At 40.0% G+C, this 27,351-nt stretch overlaps 1 protein-coding gene across 1 annotated transcript in view; it reads right to left on the bottom strand.

Annotated features, from left to right (window-relative positions):
• CACNA1C (calcium voltage-gated channel subunit alpha1 C) overlaps nt 1-27,351 on the bottom strand; it is a 603,963-nt gene that overhangs the window by 17,458 nt on the left and 559,154 nt on the right. The window contains exons 36-40 of the mRNA XM_054577199.1: nt 26,328-26,419; nt 5,817-5,982; nt 5,089-5,216; nt 4,304-4,400; nt 2,412-2,514 (exon numbers count right to left, since the gene is read on the bottom strand). Coding sequence (XP_054433174.1) covers nt 2,412-2,514; nt 4,304-4,400; nt 5,089-5,216; nt 5,817-5,982; nt 26,328-26,419 — 586 coding nt within the window. The remainder of the gene's footprint in view (nt 1-2,411; nt 2,515-4,303; nt 4,401-5,088; nt 5,217-5,816; nt 5,983-26,327; nt 26,420-27,351) is intronic.

The following is a 27,351-nucleotide window of genomic DNA, read 5'->3' as shown; positions in this document are numbered from 1 at the left end:
GTGATAGTTTATTATGTCAGACGTAGGCAATAAATACATCTTCCAAAAGAATCTTCCATCTTTTTTTCAAGCCTCAGTTTATTCTCACGGTGATGTGCGTAACTGTGGAACTTCACTAACAGTTGTTTCACTTCATCTAAGTACATTTAGAAATGCCTTCCTGCTGCATCCCAAAGGTGTGTGTGGCTCAGGATTGGTTCGCCGAAGTGGCTGTCATTTTCTGTCCAGTCCCTTCCAAGCTCAAAACTGAAAGGTATGAACTGGTCAAGACTTCATCCTCACAAAACTAGATGCTTCCCCTCATTTCTTTCTGATTGCTTCTAAGAACTTGCCTTTGTCTTCTAGACTTAAGTGATTAACACTTTTGTTGGGGGCTTATCTCTAATAAAGGTTTGCCCCTGAGCTGGCACCTTGACCCTTTGGTAGCTACTCTTTTTTTTTTCCTTAATTTTAATTTATTATGGCAAAAACATGTAGCATGAGCTCTACATGCCTGACAGAATTTTCAGGATGCCATGCAGTGTTGTGACCTACAGGGACAGTGTTGTGCAGTAGATACATGTCTTCGTGTTTAAAGTCGTCTTCAATTCTTGACTGCAGTTCCCGTGCGGCTGGCTTCTCCTCTTGTCCAGGAGACAGGCTGTGTGCACCGGCTATTTCGGCCCAGCTCCTTCTGCGTTTTCATCAGTGGTTGGCACCCTTCAGCTGGGACTTCGTTTGCGCAGACAGTGTGTCTTCAATAGTGAGGGCCTGGCTTCCTCCACGAATGAAAATTTAGCTTCTCAATTTACATCAAGCTGTAAGTATTGCAGGACATTCCTTCTAGTGGTCATTAAATCTTCTCTCCTTGGAAAAGAAAACTTTTCCTCCTGGACGTAATTGTGATAGTCATTGTGAACAATTTGGAAAGTAACAAAAGTAAAGGAAGGAGGTAAAAGTCACTGCTCATTCTACTACTCAGTGATAATCAATGCTAATAAATTTCCTTCCAATTTTTCCCCTTGTTATATATACACCATAGATTAAATGGGTGTTTAATCCCTTCAGGATGAGAAATAGGCCTATTTATACCTATTTCAGATTGAGCTATTGCACTGGCTACTGAGAGTATATTCTTTAGCCTTTGTTTCCTTTTCAGTTTAGCAGCAGAACTTGAACTATTTTTAATGTTATTAAAGATGGGCTCATTATTTTGACATGTTCCTTGCTTGTCTGTTCTTGTTTTCTTTCATTTCAGGTGTTTATTATTTTCTGGAAACCTTTAACTGAGAGAAGGCACCTCTGTGGGTTATTCACTGAACCAGATTCCCACATATCATTTCATCACCTTTCTTATTTTACCGATGAGGAAACTTAAGTAGAGAGAGAATAAGTGACTTATCGCACACGTTATCAGATTCAGGTCTCCCATCTCCTTGTTCCGCACTCCTGCCATTGTACTAAAGGACACACCATGACTGGCCGCCTGAGACCCTTAGACTGAAGCGTAAGAAGGAGCAGAAGACATATTGCTTGTCTCTTCTGTCTTTTCTCTGATTTCAATACAAGAGGGTTTCAAACTCTAGTTCCTGTAGGAATCTTAATGTGGCTGGTTGAAAGGGCAGATCCCTGAGCTCTGCTCTGAGACTCAGTTTAGAGACCTGGGCTGGTGCTTGGAACTCAGTATTTTAAACAAACTCCAATAGGTGAATCTGAGGCAGGTGGTCTTTTGACCACACTCTACAAAACACTGTAATAGGCTAGCGGCTCTTGGAGAGCAAGGGCATCACTTAGGCACATTTCACATAGCTTTTTCCACAGAGTGTTTCAGAAATACTTATCAATTATACCGGCAGCCCATTATGGCCGCCAAAGCTTCTGCAGCCTGTTGGGTGCCTTCGCGCAAACTGGAAGGTGTTCCTCCCGGCAGACACAGGCCGGAGGGAGCAGGGCTGCCTAGGGGGGCGCAGGTGAGACCTTCACCCCGACCCGCTGCTGGTGGAGCCCTTGGGCCACGGCATGTGATGACCTTGACCATAATCACCATTTGCCATTACTATCCCTCCCCCACAGAAGTCTTTTTAATTTAAAAAGTGTTGAGCATTTGAGAGACCCACTTGTAGCCAAGAAAATTTCACTGAGGTGGGCTTGGTCTTGCTTTGGATAACACTAATTTTTTTTCTGCTTTTTGAACTATACCCCATGACTTCAAGATGGAAAGCTAGAGTTCAACATAAATAAGCTAGAGGCGAGAAGGTCAAAGAAGACATGACTAGGCCTCTTTTACATCCCCAAGGTGAAGGTTACCGCTGAACCCCAGCTCTGTCCAGGTGGGAAGGCCCTGGGACACCATGCAGGCTGCTGACTGCCCCTCCGGCTGGTGTGCGAGAGCTTCTGAGTGGCTCTTCCAGTGCCCTGTGGGTGATTCTTACCTTCCGTTTTGATCCTCAGGGCTGTCCGGACCAGGGCAAACAGGGTGGCATTGAACATGACTGTCCCATCACTGTTCAGAGGCATGTTCATGGAGACCAGACGCTGGAGGGGAAGGAGGGCAAGGCTGGTGACTACAGCAAACGGTTCCCAAAGGACCTACAGAACCACCACGGCAGGAGGATGCTGGGAGGGAGCCTCTACCCTTGTGGCCATGTGCCCAGAGTGGGGAGGGGGTGTCTAAGCGCGAGTCACTGAAATGTATTCAAAACCTATGCTGGGGGGAATCTTGGCTCTGCCATAAGTACTCTCACACTGCTGCACAGAGTGAGGGAGAAATGGAATTTGTCCTTAGTAAACCCTTGCTTCCAACCTACTTCCCTGCTCAAATGCTGCTCATGCACATGGGTGTGCTCTCTGCTGGCAACAAAGAACGGCTGTGCAGGCAGTTGTGGGGAGCCCACCTGCCAGCCCGCATTCACTTAAAGCCCTGATCAGAGAGAGAATAATGGAAGATGCTTGCAGGAGATGCAGCGTGTCTTTTTTTCCTGTATATCGAAAAATCTGCCTCTACATCAAGCTGGACAGAGGCTTGGGGGTGGGGCCCTCGGCACACACTGGGTCACTGTGAGAAAGAGCAGCATGAAATTCACCCTGGCACCTACTGTCAGGATGTGGTCAAGGATATTATTCATTAGATAACATGGTGTCCTCCTGTTAATCATAGTGCCAAAAAGGGTTATAATTACTCTGAGTAACTGGATATTCTTGATTCTCATGGACGGTGTGAATTTTAGAGTGGTCCCCGGGAAGCATAAACCTCAATCAGCACCCGCCTGGGCCCATCCGAGGCCCCGATGGACACTCTGCGGCCTCATGCAGGCTGCACTCACCCTGCTACTCTTTTCTACTCTGCTTTACCTTATATTTAATATGTGCTGTTTTTTTTTACCCTCACATCTTTTATACCCTTGGAAATCTTTTAAAATCTTTTCTTTTTTTATAATGAAGTAGACGTACAAATGAGGAAAAACTGAGTAAAACAGCATAAATAGAAGGTCCTATGTTCCTTCATTTCTTCATTTTTCTTGGGCGGGTTATCCACAGAGCTGGATTTTTCTGTTTGTGTTTCTTCCTCTGCACAGCTCTCTGACGTCACTTCCCACCACCCCCTTTTCAACTTGTAACTATTCCAGCATGGAATACAGAATGGAGATAATGAGAATTAAAAGAAAGGGGGAGAGAGTGGAAACAAGCCTCTTCAGCAAGTGCTGAGCTACAGAGGCAGGATCACTGTGAGGCAAGAGAGGGCACATGGCTTCAGGGGAGCCCCCTCTCAGGGCCATGCCAGACCACATGGGCAAGAGTTAGGTCTGACAGAACTTAGGTCATCTGCCTTTAACATCACTGACTCACTTAGAAATCTCATGAACATGATGGATTCTCTCCCTGGTACAACTTCTGAGTTTTTCAGTGATTTCATATACATTCGGTAGGGTTTCATGTGCCCCCGAAACTGACTCATGGGCTCTAATGGCCCTGTGATCCCAGGGAAGCACTGCAACCCATGCATCCTGGATGGGAAGTTTTCCAGGTTGCCTGGGCACACCTTGATGGGGCAGCAAAGTCTGTTCAGAACAAGGTCCTTTATTCAGGACTGGGCACGTAGCACACTGGGACATGAGGCACTCAGTCTGTTTTTCTTTTATTGAATCTGAGAACTTATTGCTGGAAGGAACTTTAAAATATAATCTGGCTCAGGCTCATTTCTTCAGGCACATAAAATGTTGTCTTCACTCCCTTAAAGGATCAATGGCCTGACCAAGGTTACACGACAAATAGGCATCTTGCCTCCTATATTTTCTTTCTCCCATGAATACAGGTCATCTCTTACTTTGCAAGCCACACGGTGAGGGCACAGCTTCCCAAAACCCAGTGGGGGCTGAATCCGGCGCAGCAGGGTCACCACATCCAGGTGTTTGATACGACCCCTGGAAGAGGAAGGAGAGGAGGAGAAAGTCAGTCACGGGCGTGGTTTTGGCCAGCAGCCCAGAGCTCGCGGACCTGAGAGGCGGTGGGGCTCTCTCTATAGAGTTCTCTCTCCATAGGAGGAACTCTCCATAGCTGTAGCCCTACTGTTCAAACTCAGTGCAGAGCTGCAGAATTGCAGAGTAAAACGCCAAACCAACATATACATGTTTAGGTTTTAGTAGCCATTTTCAAGCAGTTTTTATTCACTTTAAGGTGTAAAAGATTTTAGCAGTGTAATGAAATTTTCAACATGTGCTTGCTGCTTCAGTCAACTAACCATTTGACCGAAAGGTACAATATTTATCATCAACAAAATGTGATTGACTGACAAGGGTTTCCCTTGACCAGAGGCAGGAATGGAGTTGAGATGTGCTTGGCCATGAACATCCTAACTTGAGTACCTACCAGGTACTCAATAGGATCTTCTATTTTTCCATTCATCTAAAAATAGCAGATATGTTCGTGACCTAGCCAAAGGAGCCTGGCTGCCTATGGCTGCCCCTTAACCCTTGACCCTGGGGTCTGGTGCAATTCAGTGTTTCCAGTGGATCTATCCAGCGCTAACCCATCTTGACCCTGTTCTGTAGGTATGGTTGCACAATCCTTCCCTTCGGCTTTGGCAATCAGAATTTCCCTCTTGGAACTTACTTGGCTTCAGGGTCATACTCGGCCCAGATTCTTTTAAATTCATCCAGATGGTGGGGACCAAGGATTGACCAATCCCTTGTCAGGTAATCAAAGTTGTCCATGATGACAGCTACAAAGAGGTTGATGATCTGCAGAGAACAGAGAGTATGGTGAGTCACCTGGGAGGACCTTCTTTCACACTTGCCACTTGAATCTACTTTGCCAGCAGTGCCATGTGTGGCAGAAGCTGACATTTCCAAAGACCAGCTATACGCCACCACTTAAAACACCAGGTCCTGGAACTTGGGCTTCTTGGGTATGGACAGAACACAGCTCCCCTCAGAGCTGCGTGGGATGAACATACACACGGGCTGGACAGCTTCCCTCAAACCAGGCTGCTGCGTAGGGCTGCCAAGGACAGAAGGCAACTTTATCCACCCCCATTCCCCGGAAAATTGACAAAAAAGTCTATGTTGCCTCTAGGCCTCCATGGACATCCCTTCTGTCCTCTGGGACAATGCCACCATGGCAAGAGCCAAGAATAGACACGAGAGATACTGGTTGAGGTCACCCTGGCTGAGGCTTTCTGCCCTTATCTCAGTGTGGTCGGGCATCCCTACTAAGTCAGTCTTCTCAAGCCAGCTCCTCTGTGGGGGTCGCCCCGACCCTGAGCTGCAGAGCTGGTGGTCTCGGGCTGCCCCGAGCTGCGTGCTCATTCCCTGTGACTGTTCAGTGCCACCTTGGCTTACCAGGAAGGCACAGAGCATATAGAAGCTGATGAAGTAGAAGACGGCGAAGCTGCTGCCACAGGGCGTCTCCCCTTCTGTGCTGTTGCTGGGCTCAGACTCCGGGGCGCACTTCTTCCCTGGCATGCAGGCCAGCATGATGTCCTGCCACGCCTCCCCAGTGGCACACCTGGGGCAGAGAGGCGAGAGGGCCCAACACCCACGTAGTCAGGTCCACATCTGTGGCTCCTTCCCTGGCCCCTTGCCCCTGCCTTCTTCCCCACGGGGAACTGCTAAATTGAATTTGGTGTTGATCATTCCCTGAAGGCTCTGGTACATTCACTAAATATGAAAATACATAGCATTGTTTCAAATGTTTTAAAAATTCATATAAATGGCAACAACAGTACCTTTTCTGCAAACTCTTTCTTTGCAATCCATGTTAAGTGTTAAGTTTTTGAGATTTAGCCATTTAGATATGTTTTAGCTGTAGCTCTTTCATTTTAATTGTTGTATCGGAGTATACTTTATAAATATACCATCTAAAAAACCCACCCTCCTGCTCATGTTTTTCTTTTCTTTTGTCTTTGGCTAATAGAAATGGTAATGCAGTAAACACACAGGCCCATGTCTGGGACATCTGCATAGCGGTGGAACCGCCAGTTAACCGGAGCTGCGTCCCCATCTTTCCTAGGGGCTGCTTGTTCGGTTTATACAGGTGTCAGTCCAGTTTATTCTCCTGTGGGCAGTGAAGAAGAAATGCCATTGCTCTACAGACTTGTCAACTCTCACCTTTCGGCTTTATTGAGGTTTCATTGACCAATAAAGCTCTAAGACATGTTAAATGTACATGGTGCCGATTTGATACACGGATGCATTGTGAAAGGGTTCCTCCCACCTAGTTAATTAACACACCCATCACCTCACATATTTATCTATTTCTTGCAGGTGAGAACACAAGTTCTACCTCTTAGAAAACTTCAGTTAGACAACACAGTGCTATCACTAAGCTCACCATATTTTACATTATATCCTCAGACCTTACTCATTGCATAACTGAAAATTTGTACCCTTTTACCAGCCTCTCCCTCTTCTCCCATCCCCACCCTCCCTGCACAACTACTTCCATACTTCCCATTTCTACAAGTTTAGGTTTGTTGATTCTTGGTATTAGTGAATTTTTTAAAAAATGTTGTTCATATGATGGGTATGAAATATTTCATTGCTGTTTAATTTGGTTTAAAAATGATTAATTGGTTGAGATTTTTATTTCATCTTCTATTGAATTGCATGTTCACATTCTTGCCTGTTTATCTCACAGGTTATTTGTCTTGTTTGTAGAATTCTTTCTATATTTTTCATATTAATCCTTTTTCAGTTACATGCATCATAAGAACTTATTCCAGTCTATGGCCTGTGTTTAGTTTTGTTTATGGTATGTTTTGATGGATCTAAGTTTTAAATTTCAATGTGATCAAATTTATAATTTTTTCCTCTGTGCTCTTTTTATTTTTAATTTATAATAATTTTTATAAAGTTCTCCTTTATTTTTGTGTGTCTTGTTTAAAATATTCTTCTTTATTTTGGGTCATAAAAATATTCTCCTGTATGTTCCAAAAGTTCTAAAATTTTGTTTTTAATAATAACCCATTAATCTGGAATATATTTTTGTGCTCCATATGAGGTAGAGATATGCTTTCTCCTGTATAAAAAACCAATTTTCTTAACACAATTTATTGACTAGTCCATCTTCTCCTACTGATTTGAAATATTTCTTCTGACATAAATTATATTTCCATACATGTGCAGGTCTCATAAGAGCCATTTCGTTCTATTTCATAGGTTTATTTGTCTATCCTGGTACCAATGGGCCACACTGTTTCAATCATGACAACTTCATAGTTAAATCTTGCTCTTTCACAGGGTGTGACTCATTCCAGCTTGTTGTTCTTGAAAACTGCCTTAGCTAATGAAACATTTTCTTTTTCTATTCCATGGACATGGTAGAATCAACATGTCAAGTTCATGAATAATCTTGTTGAGAATTTTACTGAAATTGCATTAAAATATAGGTTAATTTGGGGAATTTGACATCTTTGTGATTATTAAGTCCCCTAGTCATGAACATCACACTACTCTCCATTTATTTAGGTCCTATTTCATGTCTTTTAATAAAATTTTATGAGTTACCCATCTATATCTTTTGTTTGGCTATGACTAGGTGTCTTAATTAAAATTAACAAAGTGTTCCATTATAAATAGTACATTGAAATGTTGTATTTTCTGTTTGCAGCCAATGTAGAGGAAATACAATTGCCTTTAGAGAAGATTTGCTGAACTCTCTTATTCATTCTGTAGTTTCCTTTGTATAGTCTCCACACGCAATCAATTTTTGAAAGATGTTTTATTTCCTCCCTCCCTCCGTCCCTTCCTCCCTCTCCCTCTCTCCCTTCCTTCCTTCCCTTCCTTCTTTTCTTTCTTATATATTTTTATTGTATTTTTCTATTACCATTTATTGCCCTTATACCCCCACCCCCGCCCTTCCACAATCACCCCACTGTGGTTCATGTCCATGAGCCCTTTTTCCTTTTGCTCAATCCCTCCACCCCTTAATAGCTGTCATCCTGCTCTCTGCCTATGAGTCTGTCTCTGTTTTGCTTATTAGTTCATTTTGTTCATTAGATTCCACATATGAGTGAAATCATATGGTATTTGCCTTTCACTCACTGGCTATTTCACTTAGCATAATCTATGATCCATGCTGTCACAAAGGGTTAAATTTTCTTCTTCTTCTTCTTTTTTTTTTTTTATAGTCGAGTAGTATTCCATTGTGTGAATGTCCCATAGTTGTATCCACTCATCTACTGATGGACACTTGGGCTGCTTCCACATGTTGGCAATTATAAATAGTACTGCAATGAGCATAGGTGTTCTTATGTTCTTTTGAATTAGTGTTATAGGTTTCTTTGGATATATTCCCAGAAGTGTGATCACTGGGCCAAAAGGCAGATCCATTTATAATTTTTTGAGGTATCTCCATACAACTTTCCAAAATGGCTGCATAAATCTGCATTCTTACCAACAGTGCAAAAGGGCTCTCCTTTTCTCCACATCCTCGCGAGTACTTGTTGATTTATTGATGATAGCCATTCTGACCGGTATGAGGTGATATCTCATTGTGGTTTTAATTTGCATTTCTCTGATGATTAGTATGTTGACCATTTTTCCATCTGTCTATTGGCCATCTGTATGTTCTCTTCGGAGAAGTGTCTATTCAGGTCCTTTGCCCATTTTTTAATTGGATTGTTTGTTTTTCTGGTGTCGAGTTTTGAAAGTTCTTTATAAATTTTGGATATTAACCTCTTATCAGATGTTAATATCCAAAATTTATAGATCGGCAAATATGTTTTTCCATTCTATGGGTTGTCATTTTATTTGGTTGATGGTTTCCTTTGCTGTGAGAAAACTTTTTAGTGTTATGTAGTTCCTTTTGTTTATTTTTTCTTTTGTTTTCCTTGCCTGAGAAGATATATCAGATGAAATAGTGCTATAAGCAATTTCCAAGATTTTACTGCCTAAGTTTTCTTCTAGAATTTTTATGGTTTGGGGTCTAACATTTAAGTCTTTAATCCATTTTGAATTTATTCTTGTGTGTGGTGTAAGAAGGTGGTCTAGTTTCATTTTTCTGCACATGTCTAATTTTCCCAACAGCATTTATTGAATAAACCATCTTTAGCCCATTGTATATACTTGCTTCAAAATCTGTGGGGCACAGGGAAAGCAATCCTAAGAGGGAAATTCATTGCATTACAAGCTTCTCAAGAAACAAGAAGAAGCTCAAATAACAATCTAACTTTACACTTAAAGGAACTTGAAAAAGAATAACAAACAAAGCTGAAAGTGAGTAGAAGAAAGAAAATAATAAAGATCAGAGAGAAGTAAATGAAATAGAGTCTAAAAAATGATATAAAAGATCAATGAATCCAAGAGCTGGTTCTTTGAAAAGATCAATAAGATTGACAAACCTTTAACCAGACTTATCTAGAAAAAAGGAAAGAGGACCCAAATAAATAAAATAAAAAATTAAAGAGGAGACCATAACAACTGACGCCAAAGAAATAAAAAGGTTTGTAAGAAAATATTATGCCAACAAACTGGACAACCTGGATGAAATGGATAAATCCCTAGAAACATACAATCTTCCAAAACTAAATCAGGAAAAAAAATCTTAATAGACAGATTACACCTAGAGAAACTCAGGTAGTAATTAAAAACAAAACAAAACAAAGTCCTGAACTAGATGACTTCACATGTGAATTTTACCAAACATTCCAAGAAGCACTAACACTTTTCCTCAAACTATTTCAAAAAATTCAAGAGGAGGGAAGGCTCCCAAGCTCACTTTCTGAGGCCAGCATTATCCTAATTCCAAAACCAGATAAACACACTACAAAGAAAGAAAGTTATAGTCTAATAGCCCCAATGAACATAGATGCTAAAAGCCTCAGCAAAATATTAGCAAACCAAATACAGCAATGCATCAAAAGGATCATATACCATGATCAAGTGGGATTTATTCTGGGAATGTAAGGTTGGTACAACATTGCAAATGAATAAATGTGATTCGCCATATAAACAAGATGAAGGATAAAAACCACATGATCCTATCACTAGGTGCAGAAAAAGCATTTGATAAAATCTAGCACCTATTTATGATAAAAACTCTCAGCAAAGTGGGAATAGAGGAAACATATTGTATTTTGTCATGTATAATGTGCACACATGTTTTTGGCCCATTCAGGAAAAAAATATTTTTTTAATTTTTTAATTCTATTCTTGTATTAAGAAACAAAACCGACTATCATATTCCAGAGTATTATTTTGCATACAGATATTGTTATTGCTTTTTAGAGTTTTACTTTTAATGCATAAGCATAAATAAAAGCATTAGAAACATTTATATAGATATGGAATTAGTACTACCCATGTATAATGCACATTCTTATTTTTCCCTCAAAAATTTTGGCAAAAAAAATGCACATTATACATGGCAAAATATGTGTAACTAAACATAATAAAGGCCATATATAACAAACCCACTGCCAGCATCATATTCAATGGGCAAAAACTACAGGTACTCCCCTTCAGATTGGGAACAAGACAGGGATGCCTGTTTTCACTTCTCTTATTCATAATAGTACTGGAAGTCCTAGCCATAGCAATCAGACAAGAAGAAGAAATAAAGGGCATCCAAATTAAAAAGGAAGAAGTAGAACTGTCTTTATCCACAGATGACATTATTCTGTACATACAGAACCCCAAAGACTTCACCAAGAAACTACTAGAATTGATAAATGAATTCAGCAAAGTAGCAGGCTACAAAATTAATATCCAGAAATCAGTTGCATTTTTATATGCCATTAATGAACTAATGGAAAGAGAAATTAAGAAGATTCTGTCATGGCTGGTGTGGCTCAGTGGACTGAGCTCTGGCCTGCTAACTGGAAGGTTGCTGGCTTGATTCCTGGTCAGGGCACATGCCTGAGTTGCAGGCCAGGTCCCCAGCAGGGGGTGTGTGAGAGGCAACCTGTTGATGTATCTCTCACACATCTATGCTTCTCTCTCCTTGTCTTTCTCCCTCCCTTCCCCTCTCTCTAGAAATAAATAAAATCTTTTAAAAAATCCCATTCACAATTGCTTCAAAAAGAATACAATATTTAGGAATAAACCTAACTAAGGATATAAACGACCTGTACTCAGAAAATTATGAGAGACTAAAGAAATAAATTGAAGAAGATACAAATAAGTGAGAACACATACCATGTTCATGTTTTTTTTTTATTGTGGTAAAATACACACAACAAAATTTGCCATCTTAGCCCTTTTTAAGTGTAGAGGTTAGCAGCATTAAATATATTCACATTGTTGTGCAGTCAATCACCACCACCCATTCCCATAACTCTTTTTATCTTGTAAAACTGAAACACTATGCCTATTAGTAACTCCCCTAGACCCTGGCAACCACCATTATATTTTCTGTCTTTACAGTTTTGACTAAGTACCTCATCTAAGTGGAATTATATAGGGTCTGTCTTATTGTGACTGGCTTATTTTACATAGCATAATGACCTCCAGATTCATCCATGTATAACATACTACAGAATTTCCGTCCTTTTTAAAGGCTGAATAACATTCCATTGTATGTGTATACCACAAGTTTCCATTGGCTGATGGACACTTGGGTTGCTTCCACATTTAGTTCTGGTGAATGATGCTGCTATGAACATGGGTGTACAAATATTTTTTTGAGACCCTGCTGTCAATTCTTTTGGGTATATTCCTAGAATGGAAACTGCTGGATCATACTGTCATCATGTTTTTAATTTTTTGAGGAACTACTATGCTGTTTTCTGCAGTGGCTGTACCACTTTATATTCCCACCAATAGCACACATGGTTTCCAATTTCTCCACAGCCTTGCCAACACTTGTTTTATTGTTTTATTTTTACATTAACCATCCTAATGATTATCCTAATGATAAACTCGTTGTAGTTTTGATTTGTATTTCCATTATGATTAATAATGTTTAGGATCTTTTAATGTGCTCATTGGTCATTCATATATCTTCTTTGGAGAAATGTCTATTCAAGTCCATTTTTAAATTGAGTTGTTTGTTGTTTTGTGGTTGAGTTTGGCAATCAATATTTTTTGCTTTTAATTTTATTTCTTCTTCTCCAATTCATACTCCTTGATTCATTTTTCTTATCTTATTGCATTGGTTAAAACTTGCATTACAATATTTACTAAAATGTAATAGCATATGATCTTGTCGATTATATTTACTAATTAGTTATAAGTTGTTAATGGACTAATTGGGGGTGTCCAACCTGCAGCCCCGTGGGCTGCATGTGGCTAAGGATGGCTGTGAATGTGGCCCAACACAAAATTGTAAATTTACTTAAAAAATTATGAGATTTCTTTGTGATTACGTGTCACAATGTATTTAATGCATGGCCCAAGACAACTCTTCTAACAGTGTGGTGCAGAGATGCCAAATGTTGGACAACCCTGGACTAAATGTTTGCGTCTCTCTAGAATTCATATGTCGAAGCCCTGAACCTCAATGTGATAGCACTTGCAGGTGGGGCCTTAGGAAGTAATTAGGTTTAAGCCAGGTCATAAGCTGAAAGCAGTGCCTTTATAAGAAGAAGAGAGACTAGAGCACCCTCTCTCTCCCCTTGCACCATGTGAGGTCACAGTGATAAGGTGGCTGTCTGCAGGTCAGGAAAATGGTTTTGAACCAGGAACTGAATTAACCAGGACCTTGATCTTGAACTTCCAGCCTTCAGAAGTGTGAGAAATAAATGTCTGTTGCTTAAGGCATCCGGTCAATGGTATTTTGTTACAACAAGTTGACCAGCCTACCCATTATCAGTACAGGAAAGTGATTGTGTTCTTTTATTAATCTTCCACCTTACTGATCCTATTAATTGTTATAAAGTCTTTTGAGTTGATCTGCTTGAATTTTCTACTTGGATTAGCCCACTGTTTGCAAACAATGACAATTATGTCTACAGAATTTTCATATTTTACTTTTTGCCTTTTTTCTTTTATTATGGGAATGCCTGAGGAGGTTCTCTACTCCTTTCTATCCTTGGGCAGTTTATGTAACATAGGAATGATCTATTACTTACTATTTTTGCAGACATTAAACATTAAAATATTAAATCTTTGGCCTTTTTTGAGGACTAAAACTTTGACTCCCTTTTTCCACGGTGGTTATTTAAAAAAAAAATTTAAGACAATTTTTGTGATTTGTATTTTCTTATATAAAAGCATTCACTTTGTCCTGGCCAGATAGATTAGTTGGTTGGAGCATCATCCCATATACCAAAAGGTTGCGGGTTTGATTTCAGTCAGGGCCTGTACCTAGGTTTGATCCCTATTCAGGGTGCTTACAGGAGGCAATAAATTGATGTTTCTCTCTCACATTGATTTCTCTCTCTCTCTCTCTCTGTCTCTCTGTCTCTCTCTCTCTCTCTAATCAATAAACATACCCTCAGGTGAGGATTAAAAAATGGTTTAGAAAAAAAGCACCCACTTTATCTAGATTTTTCAAATACATTGACTTATTTGTTAATAATATTCTCTTATCATTCTAAAAATCATTTCCACATCTATAATTATGCTGCTTTTCTCATTTCTGATGTTGTGTCTTTTTTTTACAAACTGGATCTGAGGAAGCATTTGAGATCTTGCTCCCTGGCATATGTTATCAGTTTGGCTCAGAAAAACAACAACAAAAAAAACCTCATAAAACAATCTCTACACATTTAGACATTTCTTATGTTGACATTTACGTGGCATTGTTGGCAAGACTGCAAAGAAGCCCACCCAGGGTCACCCTGTGGATCCAGAGCCAGTGCTAGGTACAAACAAGGGCCCATATGCCCTACCAGCTCCCCACTTTGCACCAGGTGAACTTGGGTGACTCTCTCTTGGAACTCAGGGCCTCCTTGCTTTAAGCAGCAGGCCATGACTGTATTTGAGCTATTCTTAGAAAATCCTTGAGGTAGATAAGTGTTGAGATAAGCCAGGGAAAGGGAAAATGGGTTACTGCTTTTCATTGGATTGCTTACTAAGAGCCTGCTCAAAATCTTTGGTGTTCAAATGAGAGACTGAACTCTCTTCAGCCCTGAATGAGAAAGGACACTTGCTTCCTCACCCGGAATAGCCAGTGAGGTGATGATAGTTTTTCAGATCCCTGAATCAAGAGTGGCAGAGATGGGTGCTGGGAGTCGCTGAGTGTGCGAATGCAGCTGATCCCAGAGAAGAGATCACGGTGAGGAGGACGGGGCACCCTGGAATGTGTTCATCCTGAGAGAGGAGCCCAAGAGAGGGGCCCATGTCTTGGAAAGCACTGTGGTTCTTGGCAGCATCCAGTAAGCTCTCACTGGCCCTTACTTGGATATTGTTGAGTGACTAACGATCTTTGTTGCATGAGGAAAAACTTCCTGTAGGGCACAAAGCAGTCCTATAGGGAGAGTCACCACATTGGTTCATCTGGAGATCTGCCCATAAAGGCTGGTTTTCCCTAGAAGTTTGTTCACACTCTGCAGATCTCACAATTAACACAGACCATCATACTTCTGAGGCTGTCATCATACCATGACAGTCAGCCTCCCATTTATAACTAAGATGGCCATCATGAGGTCCTCTGATACTTCTAAATTAATCTTTGCACGCACAATTAGAAAAAGCCGGCTATAAAATTAGGCAGCATGCATGGGGACCATATTTAGTTGGTCTCCTGAAGCTTCAAAAGAGGGTTTAGATAAAAGGATTGACCTAAGATGTCCTTCAGGTGCCAACCCTATTCTCTGAGGTATTAAAAATGGCTGTCCTTATATTAAAGGGAGAAGGTCATTGGGAACTTGACTGGTCCAGAATAGATATAAGTTGTAAATGTCTCCAAAACAAAATTTGGATCTGATAGTTCTTTTATAAATAGTGAGTTCCCATGGCTAATGGGCTTCTGTGTCTGTCTCTGTGTGTCCATATGTGTATACATAAATGTGAGATAATTTTCTACCTCTGGATGGTATTGTTGCAATCAGTTTAAAGCCAAGCACCTGTAAGGATAAGGTATTCTAAAAGTCTCAGAAATATAGAAACCAACTCAAACACCTTTTAACTTCACACAATCTAAAATTAATCCCTAGTACATGAAAGTTAGATTAAGTTTGTTAGTTTAAGTAAAACAGACAAATCTTGACTTAGCCTGGGTTTTATAAAAATAAGTTCATGTTGATAATAAACATTGATACCCATGAAAAATGTTTCTACAAAAAATGTTTAAGCTAAAGAATATTAATTGATTTATTTGTTATCATTAGATAGTGAAGTTTTAAGGATTAAAATCTCAATAGATATGTAGGAAACTTCTAGGGTCTATGTATGGGTAAGCAAAGGTTGCACATTAAACGAATAGTTGCGGCTATGGTGCTGCTTGGTTCTTCCCCACGCCCTGGCTCCCCATTTTCTGTTTTTTTTTGCGTTCCTTTACTCATCACAGTGCATTTACTCTGGCCTTAGATGAAGGAATTTATGAGCTGACGGCCTGAAAGGAGCCACCTTACACTATTGCCATGGTTGCTAACTGCTTCTTTTCATTGAGAGCTCCCAGGGGATAAATACTCTAGGTGTTGTTTCTTGGAAAGGACATTAAAAAAAGACACTCTCCAACCTTGCTGGAAGAGAGCCTACCAGGAGTCTAACCAAGAATGGACATCGACCTTCATCTCTGACACTCATTTCCACCTACAGCAGACGTCAAAGCCTTCTCTAGGATGAGAAGCTGCTGACACCAGAGGCAGATAGCTGTCCCAAGATGTCACCAAAGCCTGTATACCTATGGATTGATATTGAACTCAGAATCCATTTTGTTTTTTTACCTGTCTGCTAAAGGTATTAGTCATAATAATAGTAAAATTTGTTCTTTGGGTTTTTCTGTATAGACTAACTGTTCAGGATTACAGAGCAAGTATAAGATAATTGTTAATACTCTTCATGGCTTATATAAATGTTACAATAGAGGTTAAATACAGAAATATGAGACAAAGGGCAAAACTTGGATCATGATAGTTCACAGGATAAAAATGATCCAGAGTGTTTGGTTTTTGTTTTTTTTTTTTTCCCCCCACAATGATGACCATAAGAACTGACCACATTCCATTTACCTGCCCTTCCCTCTTGGGAAAAAATTTGGCCTCAACTCAGAGTCTATGGGTGCAAGTATCACACTATCTACAATACTCAACAAGATGAGGCTGATACTGAGACTTCCTGGAATGAGGCTTCCTAGTGCTGTGAGACCATAGTATCTGATTAAAAGGATATCCTGTGGATTAATTTATGACCAAAAGGGGGAATCTGTGGACAAAATAAGGGGAAGTTCTATAGAAAGTAACATCACGGGGTGATCTGATCATAAATTCCTAACGGGGCAGGTCTTGGTGGGAAACCATACCCCAGGCATATAATTTTTTTGTAGTAAAAGGTTTATCTTTGCCTCAAGCAAGCCATGTCCATTGTTCTGTGTATCTAAGTTAATGTGCTTTTAAATAAACTGTAACAACACTCAAAAAAATACATAATCATTTTCAGTGCAAGATGGCAAAACAGATAGAAGCTGCATTCACCTCCTCCTTTACCACATCAAAATTACAACTAAATTACAGAACAATCAGCCTGAATAATCATCTGAAGGCTAGCTGAACAGAAGTCTTATAACTAATAACTTACAGAAAAAGCCAAATGAAGACTGACAGGAGAGGCAGAGATATGAAATGGTCTGGCCCCGCACTCACACGTGTTGGTCAAGAATCTGGAGGCATATCTCAGCTGCAAGGTCCTCCCTTAAAAGCAAGGGGTATCAACCCCATGCCTGGCTTCCCAGTCTGGAACACCAGTGCCAGGAAGAGGAGCCCGCATAACATCTGGCTGTGAATATCAGAACCAATTACATCTGCTAAGGCTGCCAGAAACCAAGGAGTCCTCTTAAAGGGCCTGCACACAAATTCTCACTTGCAGGCACTTGTCCTGGGCTCTATTGGGGGAATAGTGGCTCAGGGATGCCAGAGTTATACAGGGAGAGACAGTAGTGAGACTTCAGAGAGAAAGCTGGAGGGACAGCCACTGATGTGTCTGTGTTGAGTGTCACTTTTCCTGAGTCGAGTACTTTCCCTTTAGGGCATTAGCTTGGTGAGCTACACTAGCCCCACCCTGACAGCTCCCAGAGGCCTTGCCCTACCCAATTTGCTCACCAATGTAAGCTCTGCCAGCAGCAACCAGCCTGAGTTTGCATTTCAGACTTTCTTTAAAAAAACCATTGAGGGATTGCAGGCAAGCTTTGAGGATAGAGAGTACTAGACACACAGGGAGAAACTGAATTGTGTGGTTTAAGGCAAGGCTGTTTACCTGCATGCCTGACAGGCACCACCTTTCCTGTATTAGGCCCTCCCTCCACACAGCCAAACCTTAATCTGCTGTAGCCTGATGAACTTACACGTTCCACCGTGACGGTTCTCTGAGACCCCACCCCAGTGCAAAATTCTGCAGACTCCAAGCTGGTGCAACTGGCCTTGGTGTACCCTGAGATTTTTGCTGAGTGGCCTCAGACCCATCACTGGCCCCAACTTTGAATCTGTATTAACCTGGTAAACACCATTTGCACTTACCTGGCGACACCCTGAGAACCTGCCTCACACAATTCGCATACCACCAGAGGCTCTTTCACTGGCTGAGCCTAACAAGCAAGCTAGTAGGTGATGATGGGTTTCAGGGTGACTTCAGTTTTTTCCTGAGGTGCTCCAGACCTGGCGCTGTGGCAGCCTGTCTTAGTATGTAGCTTGGCCTCTCCCACATGTACCAGGCCCAGCACAGGGAGCTGCCAACTGTGGATTGCTCTGTAGCTTTTATCAGGTAGCCCAAGGCTGGTCACAGGCAGCTTCTGACATTGAGTCCCTCTGCACACTGGGACAGCCTGAGGGTTATCCCCTCCCATTTAAGTGATAATAGCATTCAAGGCTCAACCAGAACAGGAGGGCACACAGAAAACACACAAGAAATGCTCCTGGAGCATCTGGCTTAAGGTAACAAGGAGACTGTGCCACTGGGTCCCAAAGCACACTGATTACATAAGGCCAACATATCAAGACTGAGAGACATAGTAGATCTACCTAATACATAGAAACAAACAGAGAGAGGCAGCCAAAATGAAGAGACAAAGACATATGTTTCAAATGAAAGGAAAAAAGATATCTCCAGAAAAACAAAACCTAAATGAAATGGAGGCAAGAAAACTACCAGATACAGAGGTCAAAATGGTGATTATGAGAATGCTCACAAAACTTAGTGAGAACAACAACAAAAAAAGCACATAGAAACCATGTAAAAGAACCAGTCGTAAATGAAGAATGCAATAACTGAAAAGAAGAATATACTGAAAGAAATCAATAGCAGATTAGATGAAGCAGAGGACCTACTCAGTGATTTGGGAGACAAGATAGCAGAAAACATCCTCTCAGAGTAGCAAAAAGAAAAAAAAGGATAAAAAAATAAGGATAGTTTAAGGTTGTGGTCCCCGACCTTTTTGGCACCAGAGGCTGGTTTTGTGGCAGACAATTTTTCCATAAACTGGGGGAGGGGGGATGCTTTTGGGATTATTCAAGTGTATTACATTCAAGCTCACCTCCTGCTTATCAACTCTTATCAGGCCCAGACTGGTACCAGTCTGTGGCCCAGAGGTTGGGGATCCCTGGTTTAAGGGACCTCTGGGACAACATCAAGTATAACAACATCTGTGTCATTGGGGTATTAAAAGGAAAAGAGAGACAGCAGAGGATTGAGAACCTATTTGAAGAAAACTTCCCAAACCTGATGAGGAAAAAAGACACACAAGTCCAGCAAGTGCAAAGAGTCCCACACAAGATGAACCCAAAGAGGCCCACACCAAGACACATCATAATCAAAATAAGAAAAGTTAAAGCCAAAGAGAGAATCATTAAAGCAGCAAGAGAAAAACGGTTACCTGCAAGAAAGCTCCCATAAGACTTTCAGATGATTTCCTAATAGAAACTTTTTCAGGCCAGAAGGGAATGGCATGAACTATTCAAAGTGATGAAACGGAAGAACGTACAACCAAGACTACTTTGCCCAGCAAAGCTATCATCTAAAATTGAAGGAGAAATAAAGAATTCCTCAGACAGGAAAAAGCGAAAGGAAGTCATCACCACCAAGCCAGTATTTCAAGAAATGTTAAAGAGATACCTTTAAGAAAAGGAAGGAGAAAAAAAGAAACATAAATGCAAATAATAAAATGGCAATAACTATGTAGTTATCAATAACCACTTTACATGAAAACAGATTAAATGTTTTAAGCAAAAGACACAGGGTAGCTGAATGGATAAAAAAATAAGACTCATATATATTCTGTCTAAAAGGGACCCACTTCAGATAGAAAGACAGACACAGGCTGAAATTAAAGGGATTGGAAAAAGATATTTCATGCAAATGGAAATGAAGAAAAAGCTGGGATAGCAATACTTATATCAGACAAAAATAGACTTTGATACACAGGTTACAATAAGAAACAAAGAAAGACATTGCATAATGAAAAAGGGATCAATCCAGCAAGATGATACAACTCTTGTAAACATTTATGAACCCGAAATAGGAGCACTTAAATATATAAAGCACATCTTGATGGACACAAATGGAGAGATTGACAGTAATACAGTTATAGCAGGGGACTTTAACATCCCACTGACATCAATGGATAAATCACATAGAGAGAAAAACCGACAAGGAAACAGCAACCTTAAATGACACATTAGACCAGACAGATATAATTGATATTTTTAGAGCATTTCATCGCCAATCAGCAGAATATACATTCTTTTCAAGTGCACATGGGACATTTTCCAGGATAGACCACGTTAGGACACAAAACATGTTTCAATAAATTTAAGATTTAAATTATATCAGGAATCTTCTCTGACCACAATGGTATGAAACTAGAAATCAATTACAAAAAACACCCTTGAAAACCACACAAACTCATGAAGACTAAATCAAGGGTTACTAAACAATTAATGAGTTTTCAATGATATTAAGAATAAATCAAAAGATACCTTGAACCAAACTAAAAAGAAAAAACAGCCCAAAATCTATGGGACACAGTGAAAGCAATCTCAATAGGAAAATTCATAGCAATATTGGCCTTCTGAAACAAGAAAAATCTCAAATAAACAGTAAATCCCTATACCTAAAGAAACTAGAAAATGAACAACAAGCAAAGCTCAAAGTGAGTAGAAGGAAGGAAATAATATGGATCAGAGTGGAAATAAAATAAAGTTCTTTTTTAAAAAGCAATACAAAAGATCAATGAAACCAAGAGAAGTTTCTTTGAAGAGATAAACAAGAGTGATAAACCTTACCAGACTCACCAAGAAAAAAAGAGAGAGGACCCAAATAAATAAAATCAGAAGTGAAAGAAAAGTAACAACACATAACAGAAATAAAAAGAATTATAAGAAGATACTACAAACAATCACATGCCAACAAATTGGGACAACCCCAAAGAAAAAGATAAATTTCTAGAAATATACAATCTTCCAAGACTGAATCAAGGGGAAAAAAAACCTAAAGGGACCAATTACAACCAATGAAATCAAGCCAGTAATAAAAAATTCCCAACAAAATAAAGTTCTGGACGGGATGGTATCACAGATGAATTTTACAAAATATTCAAAAAAATTAATGCCTATCTTTCTCAAACAATCCAAAAAAAAAGTCAAGAGGAAGGAACATTCTCAAGCTCATTTTACAAGGCCAGCCTTTTCCTTATTCCAAAATCAAGAAAAAACTCTGCAATGAAAGAAAATTGTAGGCCAATATCTTTGATAAGCATAGATGCAAAAATCCTCTACAAAATATTAGCAAACTAAATTTAACAATATATTAAGAGGAGCATACAGCATAATCAAGTGTAATTTATTCCTGGGATGCAGGATTGGTCAGATATTCACAAACCAATTGACATGATACACTACATAAACAAAATAAAGGATAAAAACCATATGATCATATCAATAGATGCAGAAAAAGCATCTGACAAAACCTGCACCCATTTATGGTATGAAGTTTCAGCAAAATGGGAATAGAGGAAACACACCTCAACAAAATGAAGCCCATATGAGAGAAACTCACAGCTAACATCATACTCAGTGGGGGAAAAGCTAAAAGCATTTTCCTTACAATCAGGAAAAAGACAGGGATATCTGCTTTCACCACTCTTATTGAACATAGTACTGGAAGTCCTAGCCATAGCAATCATGGTAGAGGAAGAAATCAAAGGCATCCAAATTGGAAAAGGAGTAAAACTCATTTGCAGATGACATGATACTATATATAGAAAACTCTAAAGATTCCACAAGAAAGCTACTGAAACTGATAAATAAATTCAGCTAAGTAGCAGGATACAAAATAAATATTCAGAAATTGGTTGCATTTTTATACATCAATAATGAACTACCAGAAATGGAAACTAAGAAAACAATTCCATAAAAAAAAAATACTTAAGAATAAATCTAACCGAGGACATAAAAGACATGTACTTGGACAATTATACAACACTGAAGAAAAACACTAAAGAGCGTATAAATAAATTAAGGCATATAGCACGCTCATGGATAGAAAGAATCCACATTGTTAAAATGTCTATACTACCAAAAACGATCTACAGAGTCAACGCAATTCCTATCAAGGTATCAATGGCATATTTCACAGAACTAAACTACACCAAATATCCAAAAAATTATATTACACCACAAAAGACCCTGAAAAGCCATAGCAATTTTGAGAAAGTAATAAAAAGTTGGAGGTATCACACTACCTGATGTCAAACTATACTACACGGCCATAGTAATCAAAGCAGCATAGGACTGGCATACAACCAGGCATGTGGATCAATGGTATAGAATAGAGAGCCCAAAAATAAACTCAAGCCTTTATGGTCAATTAATATATGACAAAGGAGGCAAGAACATACAATGGGCTAAAGCTAGTCTGTTCAATAAATGTGTTGGGAAAACTGGATAGTTATATGCAAAAAATGAGTTAAACTAGGCCACTTTCTTGCACAATACACAAGAATAAACTCAAAATGGTTTTAAGACTTGAAACCATAAAACTAGAAGAAAACATAGGCAGTAAAATCTCTGACATTTCTCTTAGCAATATTCCGATGTATCTATTTGGGCAAGAGAAACAAGAGAAAAATAAATAATTGGGACTACATCAAACCAAAGTTTTTGCACAGCAGTGAAACCACCAACAAAATGAAAAGATAACGTACTGAATGAAAGAAGATATTCTCCAATTATACATCCTATAAGGAGTGAATATCCAAAATCTATAAAAACTCAGAAAACTGAACACCAAAAATACAAACAATCCAAATAAACAAATGGTCAGAGAACCTGAATATAGACACTTCTCCAAAGAAGACACATAGATGGCCAATACACATGTGAAAAGACATTCAATGTCACCAATCATTAGAGAAATGCAAATTAAACCCACAGTGAGATGCAGCTTACGCCTGTTGGAATGGCTCTCATTAATAAATCAACAAACAACACATGTTGAGTGAGGATGTGGCGAAAAGGGATGTTCACTGTTTGTGGGAATGCAGATTGATTGGCGCAGCCCCTGTGGAAAGCCGTATGGAGGGTCTTCAAAAGATGAAAAATGAAACTGCCTTATTCCTTCTGGATATATGTTTGAAGAAACCAAAAACACTAATTTGAAAAGATATGTGCACCCCCATGTTCACTGCAGAGTTATTTACAACAGCTAACATATGGGGGCAACGCAAGTGCCCATCAGTAGATGATTTGATAAAGATATAGTAAATACACACAATGGAATATTACTTGGCCATAAAAAGAATGGAATCTTACCATTGGCAACAGGACAGATGAACCTATTATGCTAAGTAAAATAAGTCAGACAGAGAAAGACAAATATCACATGATTTCACTTATATGCACATCTAACATAAACAAACAAAACAGAATCAGACTCATCTATACAGAAAACAAATTGATGGTTTCCAGAGTAGGAGTGTTGGGGGCTGGGTCAAAAAGGTGAAGGTAGTAAGAAGTACACATTGGTAGTTACAAAATAATCATGATTATGCCAAGTACAGCATAGGGAATATAGTCAATAACATTGTAATAACTACGGTGCCCGGTGAGTACTTGAAGCACTGGGGGCACCACTTTGTAAATTATAGGATTTGATTGTCTAACCACTATGCTGTACACCTAAAACTAATGTAAGATAATACTGAATGTCAACTGTAATTAAAAATAAAATGAATGAAAAAGAAAGCACATGATCTTGTTAACTGTCCTGTAACCCAGTTCCTGTCCTGCTTTTTCCCATCTCCATATAATCCTCCCTAAATTTCCTCCTTAATCTCACATGAATAAAAGAAGCTGGAAAACAGTTACTCCGGGGGGCATTTGAAATCTTGATCCCTGCCATGTGTCATTAGTTTGGCTCAAAGAAACTCTTGAAATATGTTGAAAAAATTGGATTTGATGAAAGTTTGTCTTTTCAAACTGATTTCAAAGAATCAGTTTGACTTTATTGATATATTTTTAAAATATTATTTTAATTTCTGCTTTTATTTTAATAAATGCATTCCTTCATACTTTGGGGTAATTTCGCTATTCTTTTTCCATCTATTAGTTTAATTTTGGAAAGTTATAAAAATAAATTAATTTTGGCTCTAAAATTTTCTTTTGTATTGATTGGTGCAGCTAATAAATTGAAGATACTGTTCTCTCACTCTCATTTCTAAGCAGTTTGGAGCTTCAGCTCTGAGTTATTTAGAACATTGACTCAAAGCAATTAGTGAATAAATTTTGTAGGGACTACTAACTTTATAGTTACTTTTTAGTTTTTGCCGTATTGAAATCAAAGATGTTTTAGGATTTATTGAATTTTTCTTTGTGACTTAAATCTTGGCTAATTTTTGTGAATACAGTGGGTTTTTTTTTTTGCTATTTATCGAATACAAATTTATTTCATTAAGTTTTTTGATTGTGTTATTTAGATGCTCTGTTTGGTCTGCCATTTTCTACATGCTGCGTGGCAGTCTCCCGCTGGGTGTGTGTTCATTTTCTCCTTATGGTTCTGTTGGTGTCTGATTGATGTATTTCCAAATACACTGTTACATGCATGTAGTTTTATAATTATTATACATTCTTGGTGGATTCTACCTTTTTGTCAATATTTAATATCCATCTTTGTCTTGTTTAATGACTTTCACCTGAAATTTTATTTCTTTTGATATTGTTATTATTACATACCTATGTTTTTGGTGAGCGTTATCTGGTATTTTTTTATTCCTTTATTCTTATTCTCTTTAGGTCCTTTTATTTTACTCGACCTATTATAAACAGGCCAGAGCTAGATTTTTTAAAGCCAATATTAGAATATCTATTTTTTAATAGAGAAATTTAATCTTTCATGATTATTAATCTTTGTTCTTATTCTTGCCATCTTATTTTATCTTCTCATTTTCTTTCTCCCTTCCTTTTCTTCTTCCTTTCTTCTTTCCTCTTCCTTCCTCCCTCCTTTCGTCCCTCCCTCCCTCCCTCCCTTTCTTCCTTCCTTCCTTCTCTTGCCTTTCCATTCTTTTGCTGAATTGCTGTAGTTTTCTTTGTCCATTTTTTTTCTCTAGTGGTTTAGAATGTATATATTCCATTTGTTTTTCTTTGTCAGTTGAATCCTGTCTGCTTTCTTCGACTTAGGAACTCCTCAGTATTTCTGGTTCACCAATAGCACCCTTTCATGTTTTTTCCCCTCCTAGTACTGTGATGTCCGCCACCGCCCCCCCGCCCCCGCCCGCCGCCCACTGCCCCTTAATCTTCTGTCATCAAGAACTTTAGAAAACGAAGGGAGACAGACATATGTGCCTGCTCTGCTATCTGGTCCTAATTGCCCTATGTAAGCGTGGCACAGGCTAAAGTGTTGTTAAATTGCAGCTGACAGTGGCCCTGTGTCCTCATAGCCTACAGTCTGAGGGAGGTGGTGATGCCAGACTGACATTTAAAGGCCCTGTCATTTTGATGTAACACATTTGAGCAATAATGATGCTTCAGCTTGGGTGTGAAGAAAGGATTCTATAGACCACAGTGAAGATGGGGCTCTCTGAAAGAGAATCCTTGGATCTTCTGGGAAGGAACCCCTGGTGATGATGGGGGACTCACTGCCTTTCCAGCACCAAAGCATGTGGGATACATGAGCTAGAATGACTTTAGAAATCATCTGGTCCAGGGTAGAGGAAATAGTTCTCATCTCCCAGCCCTGGACTAGGGGGGACCCAGGGAAGCGATCAGAACCAAGGGGGCGGCCCAGGGGCCGTCAGGAGCCAGATGAGGAAGGAGAAGCAGGGTGGGTGCAGCATGAACTTGCTGACTCCGGGGCAGGCATGAGGGTCCCCGCCTCCCCAGCTCTTCCTGAGGCCCCGGGCTGGCTTAACTGAGGAATAATGAAGCACACAGGGGCATAACCTCCCAACACAGCAAATGGCACCAACACTGGCACCTGTACTTGTTTGATGAGGAAACAGAGGCTCAGAGGAGTTAGCTGTCCTACTCAAGGTCACAGAGCAAGTGTGTTGCAGGCCTGGCTTTGAGCCCGCTCAGCTTTCAAACCAGGGTGCGTCCAGGATGGACTTTTGTTTTCAGGTGGTCACAGCAGCTGTGCCAGTGTCCGAGGCTGCTTGACAGAAGTTACATGTAACCACAAAACGACCGGCTTCCCGGCCAGGGGAGGAGACCCAGCGCCAGCTCTCTCCCTGCCCACTCTCCTGGAGAGCTCCCTCTCGTTCTACACCCGGAGTGCAGGGCCGCACCATGCAGGGGTGTCTGTGTGCACCTGTCCTCAGAGACCCACCTGAAGAGGAGCAGCACAGCTTGGGGGAAGGTCTGAAAGTTATTGTTGCGGTTGATCTCTGTAGTGTCATTCAGGGCAATTTTCCCAAACACCTAAAGAGGAAGAGGAAAGGGATTCATGAACCGTGGACAGCGAGGGTCCTAGTTCCCACCCATCATCCAATGGTTTCTTCGGGGGTCACAGCTGTGCCTGGGACAGGCTGGCTTATAAGCTGAGCAGAGTTCTGTGGTGCAACCTGGCAGGGCCTCAAGGGGGCAGGTACCTGCTGCCCTGTCCCCAATCCCCACACTAGACCAGTGGGAGGAGAAAGGTGCCCATGGCCCTCAGGAGATGTCCCTGTGGTCCAGCGGGAGCTGAGGCTGACAGCAGGTGGGCTCTGCTTCTGTGTGGGGACAGAAGGCTCAGTGGTCTTCTGGGGGGAGGGGCTGCACATTCTTAAGAATATTTTCTCTTAAAAAACTTTATTGAGGAATAATTAACAAATATATGTAAGTATGTATTTAAAGTGTACAGTGTGGTGATGATTTGATGTACATACACATTGTAGGATCATCATCAAGAGCAAAATAATTAACATCCTTCACTTCATGCAGTTAACTACTTTTTGGTGTGAGAACGTGATCTACTATTAGCAATTTCAAGTCTTATAATACTGTATTATTATTATTATTATTATTATTATTATTTAAGACTTTTATTCATTTATTTTTAGAGAGAGGGGAAGGGAGGAAGAAAGAGATGGAGAGAAACATTGATGTGTGAGAACATCAATCAGTTGCTTCTCACATGCTCCCAACCAGGGCCGGGCCTGCAACCCAGGCGTGTGCCGTGACCGGGAATCATACCAGTGACCCGGTTCACAGGCCAGCGCTCAATCCACTCAGCCACACCAGCCAGGGCCAATACTGTATTATTAACTATCATCACCATTAGATCCTCAGAATTCATTCTTGTAACCTTCTTTTCTTTGCCATTTCAGCTCCATATGTCCAAGCACTCACTCTTCCAAATTTAGTTCTTGGAT

This window comes from Pteronotus mesoamericanus, unplaced genomic scaffold, assembly GCF_021234165.1.
Source record: "Pteronotus mesoamericanus isolate MK-2021 breed Mesoamerican mustached bat unplaced genomic scaffold, CSHL_Meso_final contig_41, whole genome shotgun sequence".
In the NCBI taxonomy this organism is placed as follows: Eukaryota; Metazoa; Chordata; class Mammalia; order Chiroptera; family Mormoopidae; genus Pteronotus; species Pteronotus mesoamericanus.
Note: the sequence above shows the minus strand (reverse complement) of the source record. Positions and strands in the feature narration are given on the sequence as shown.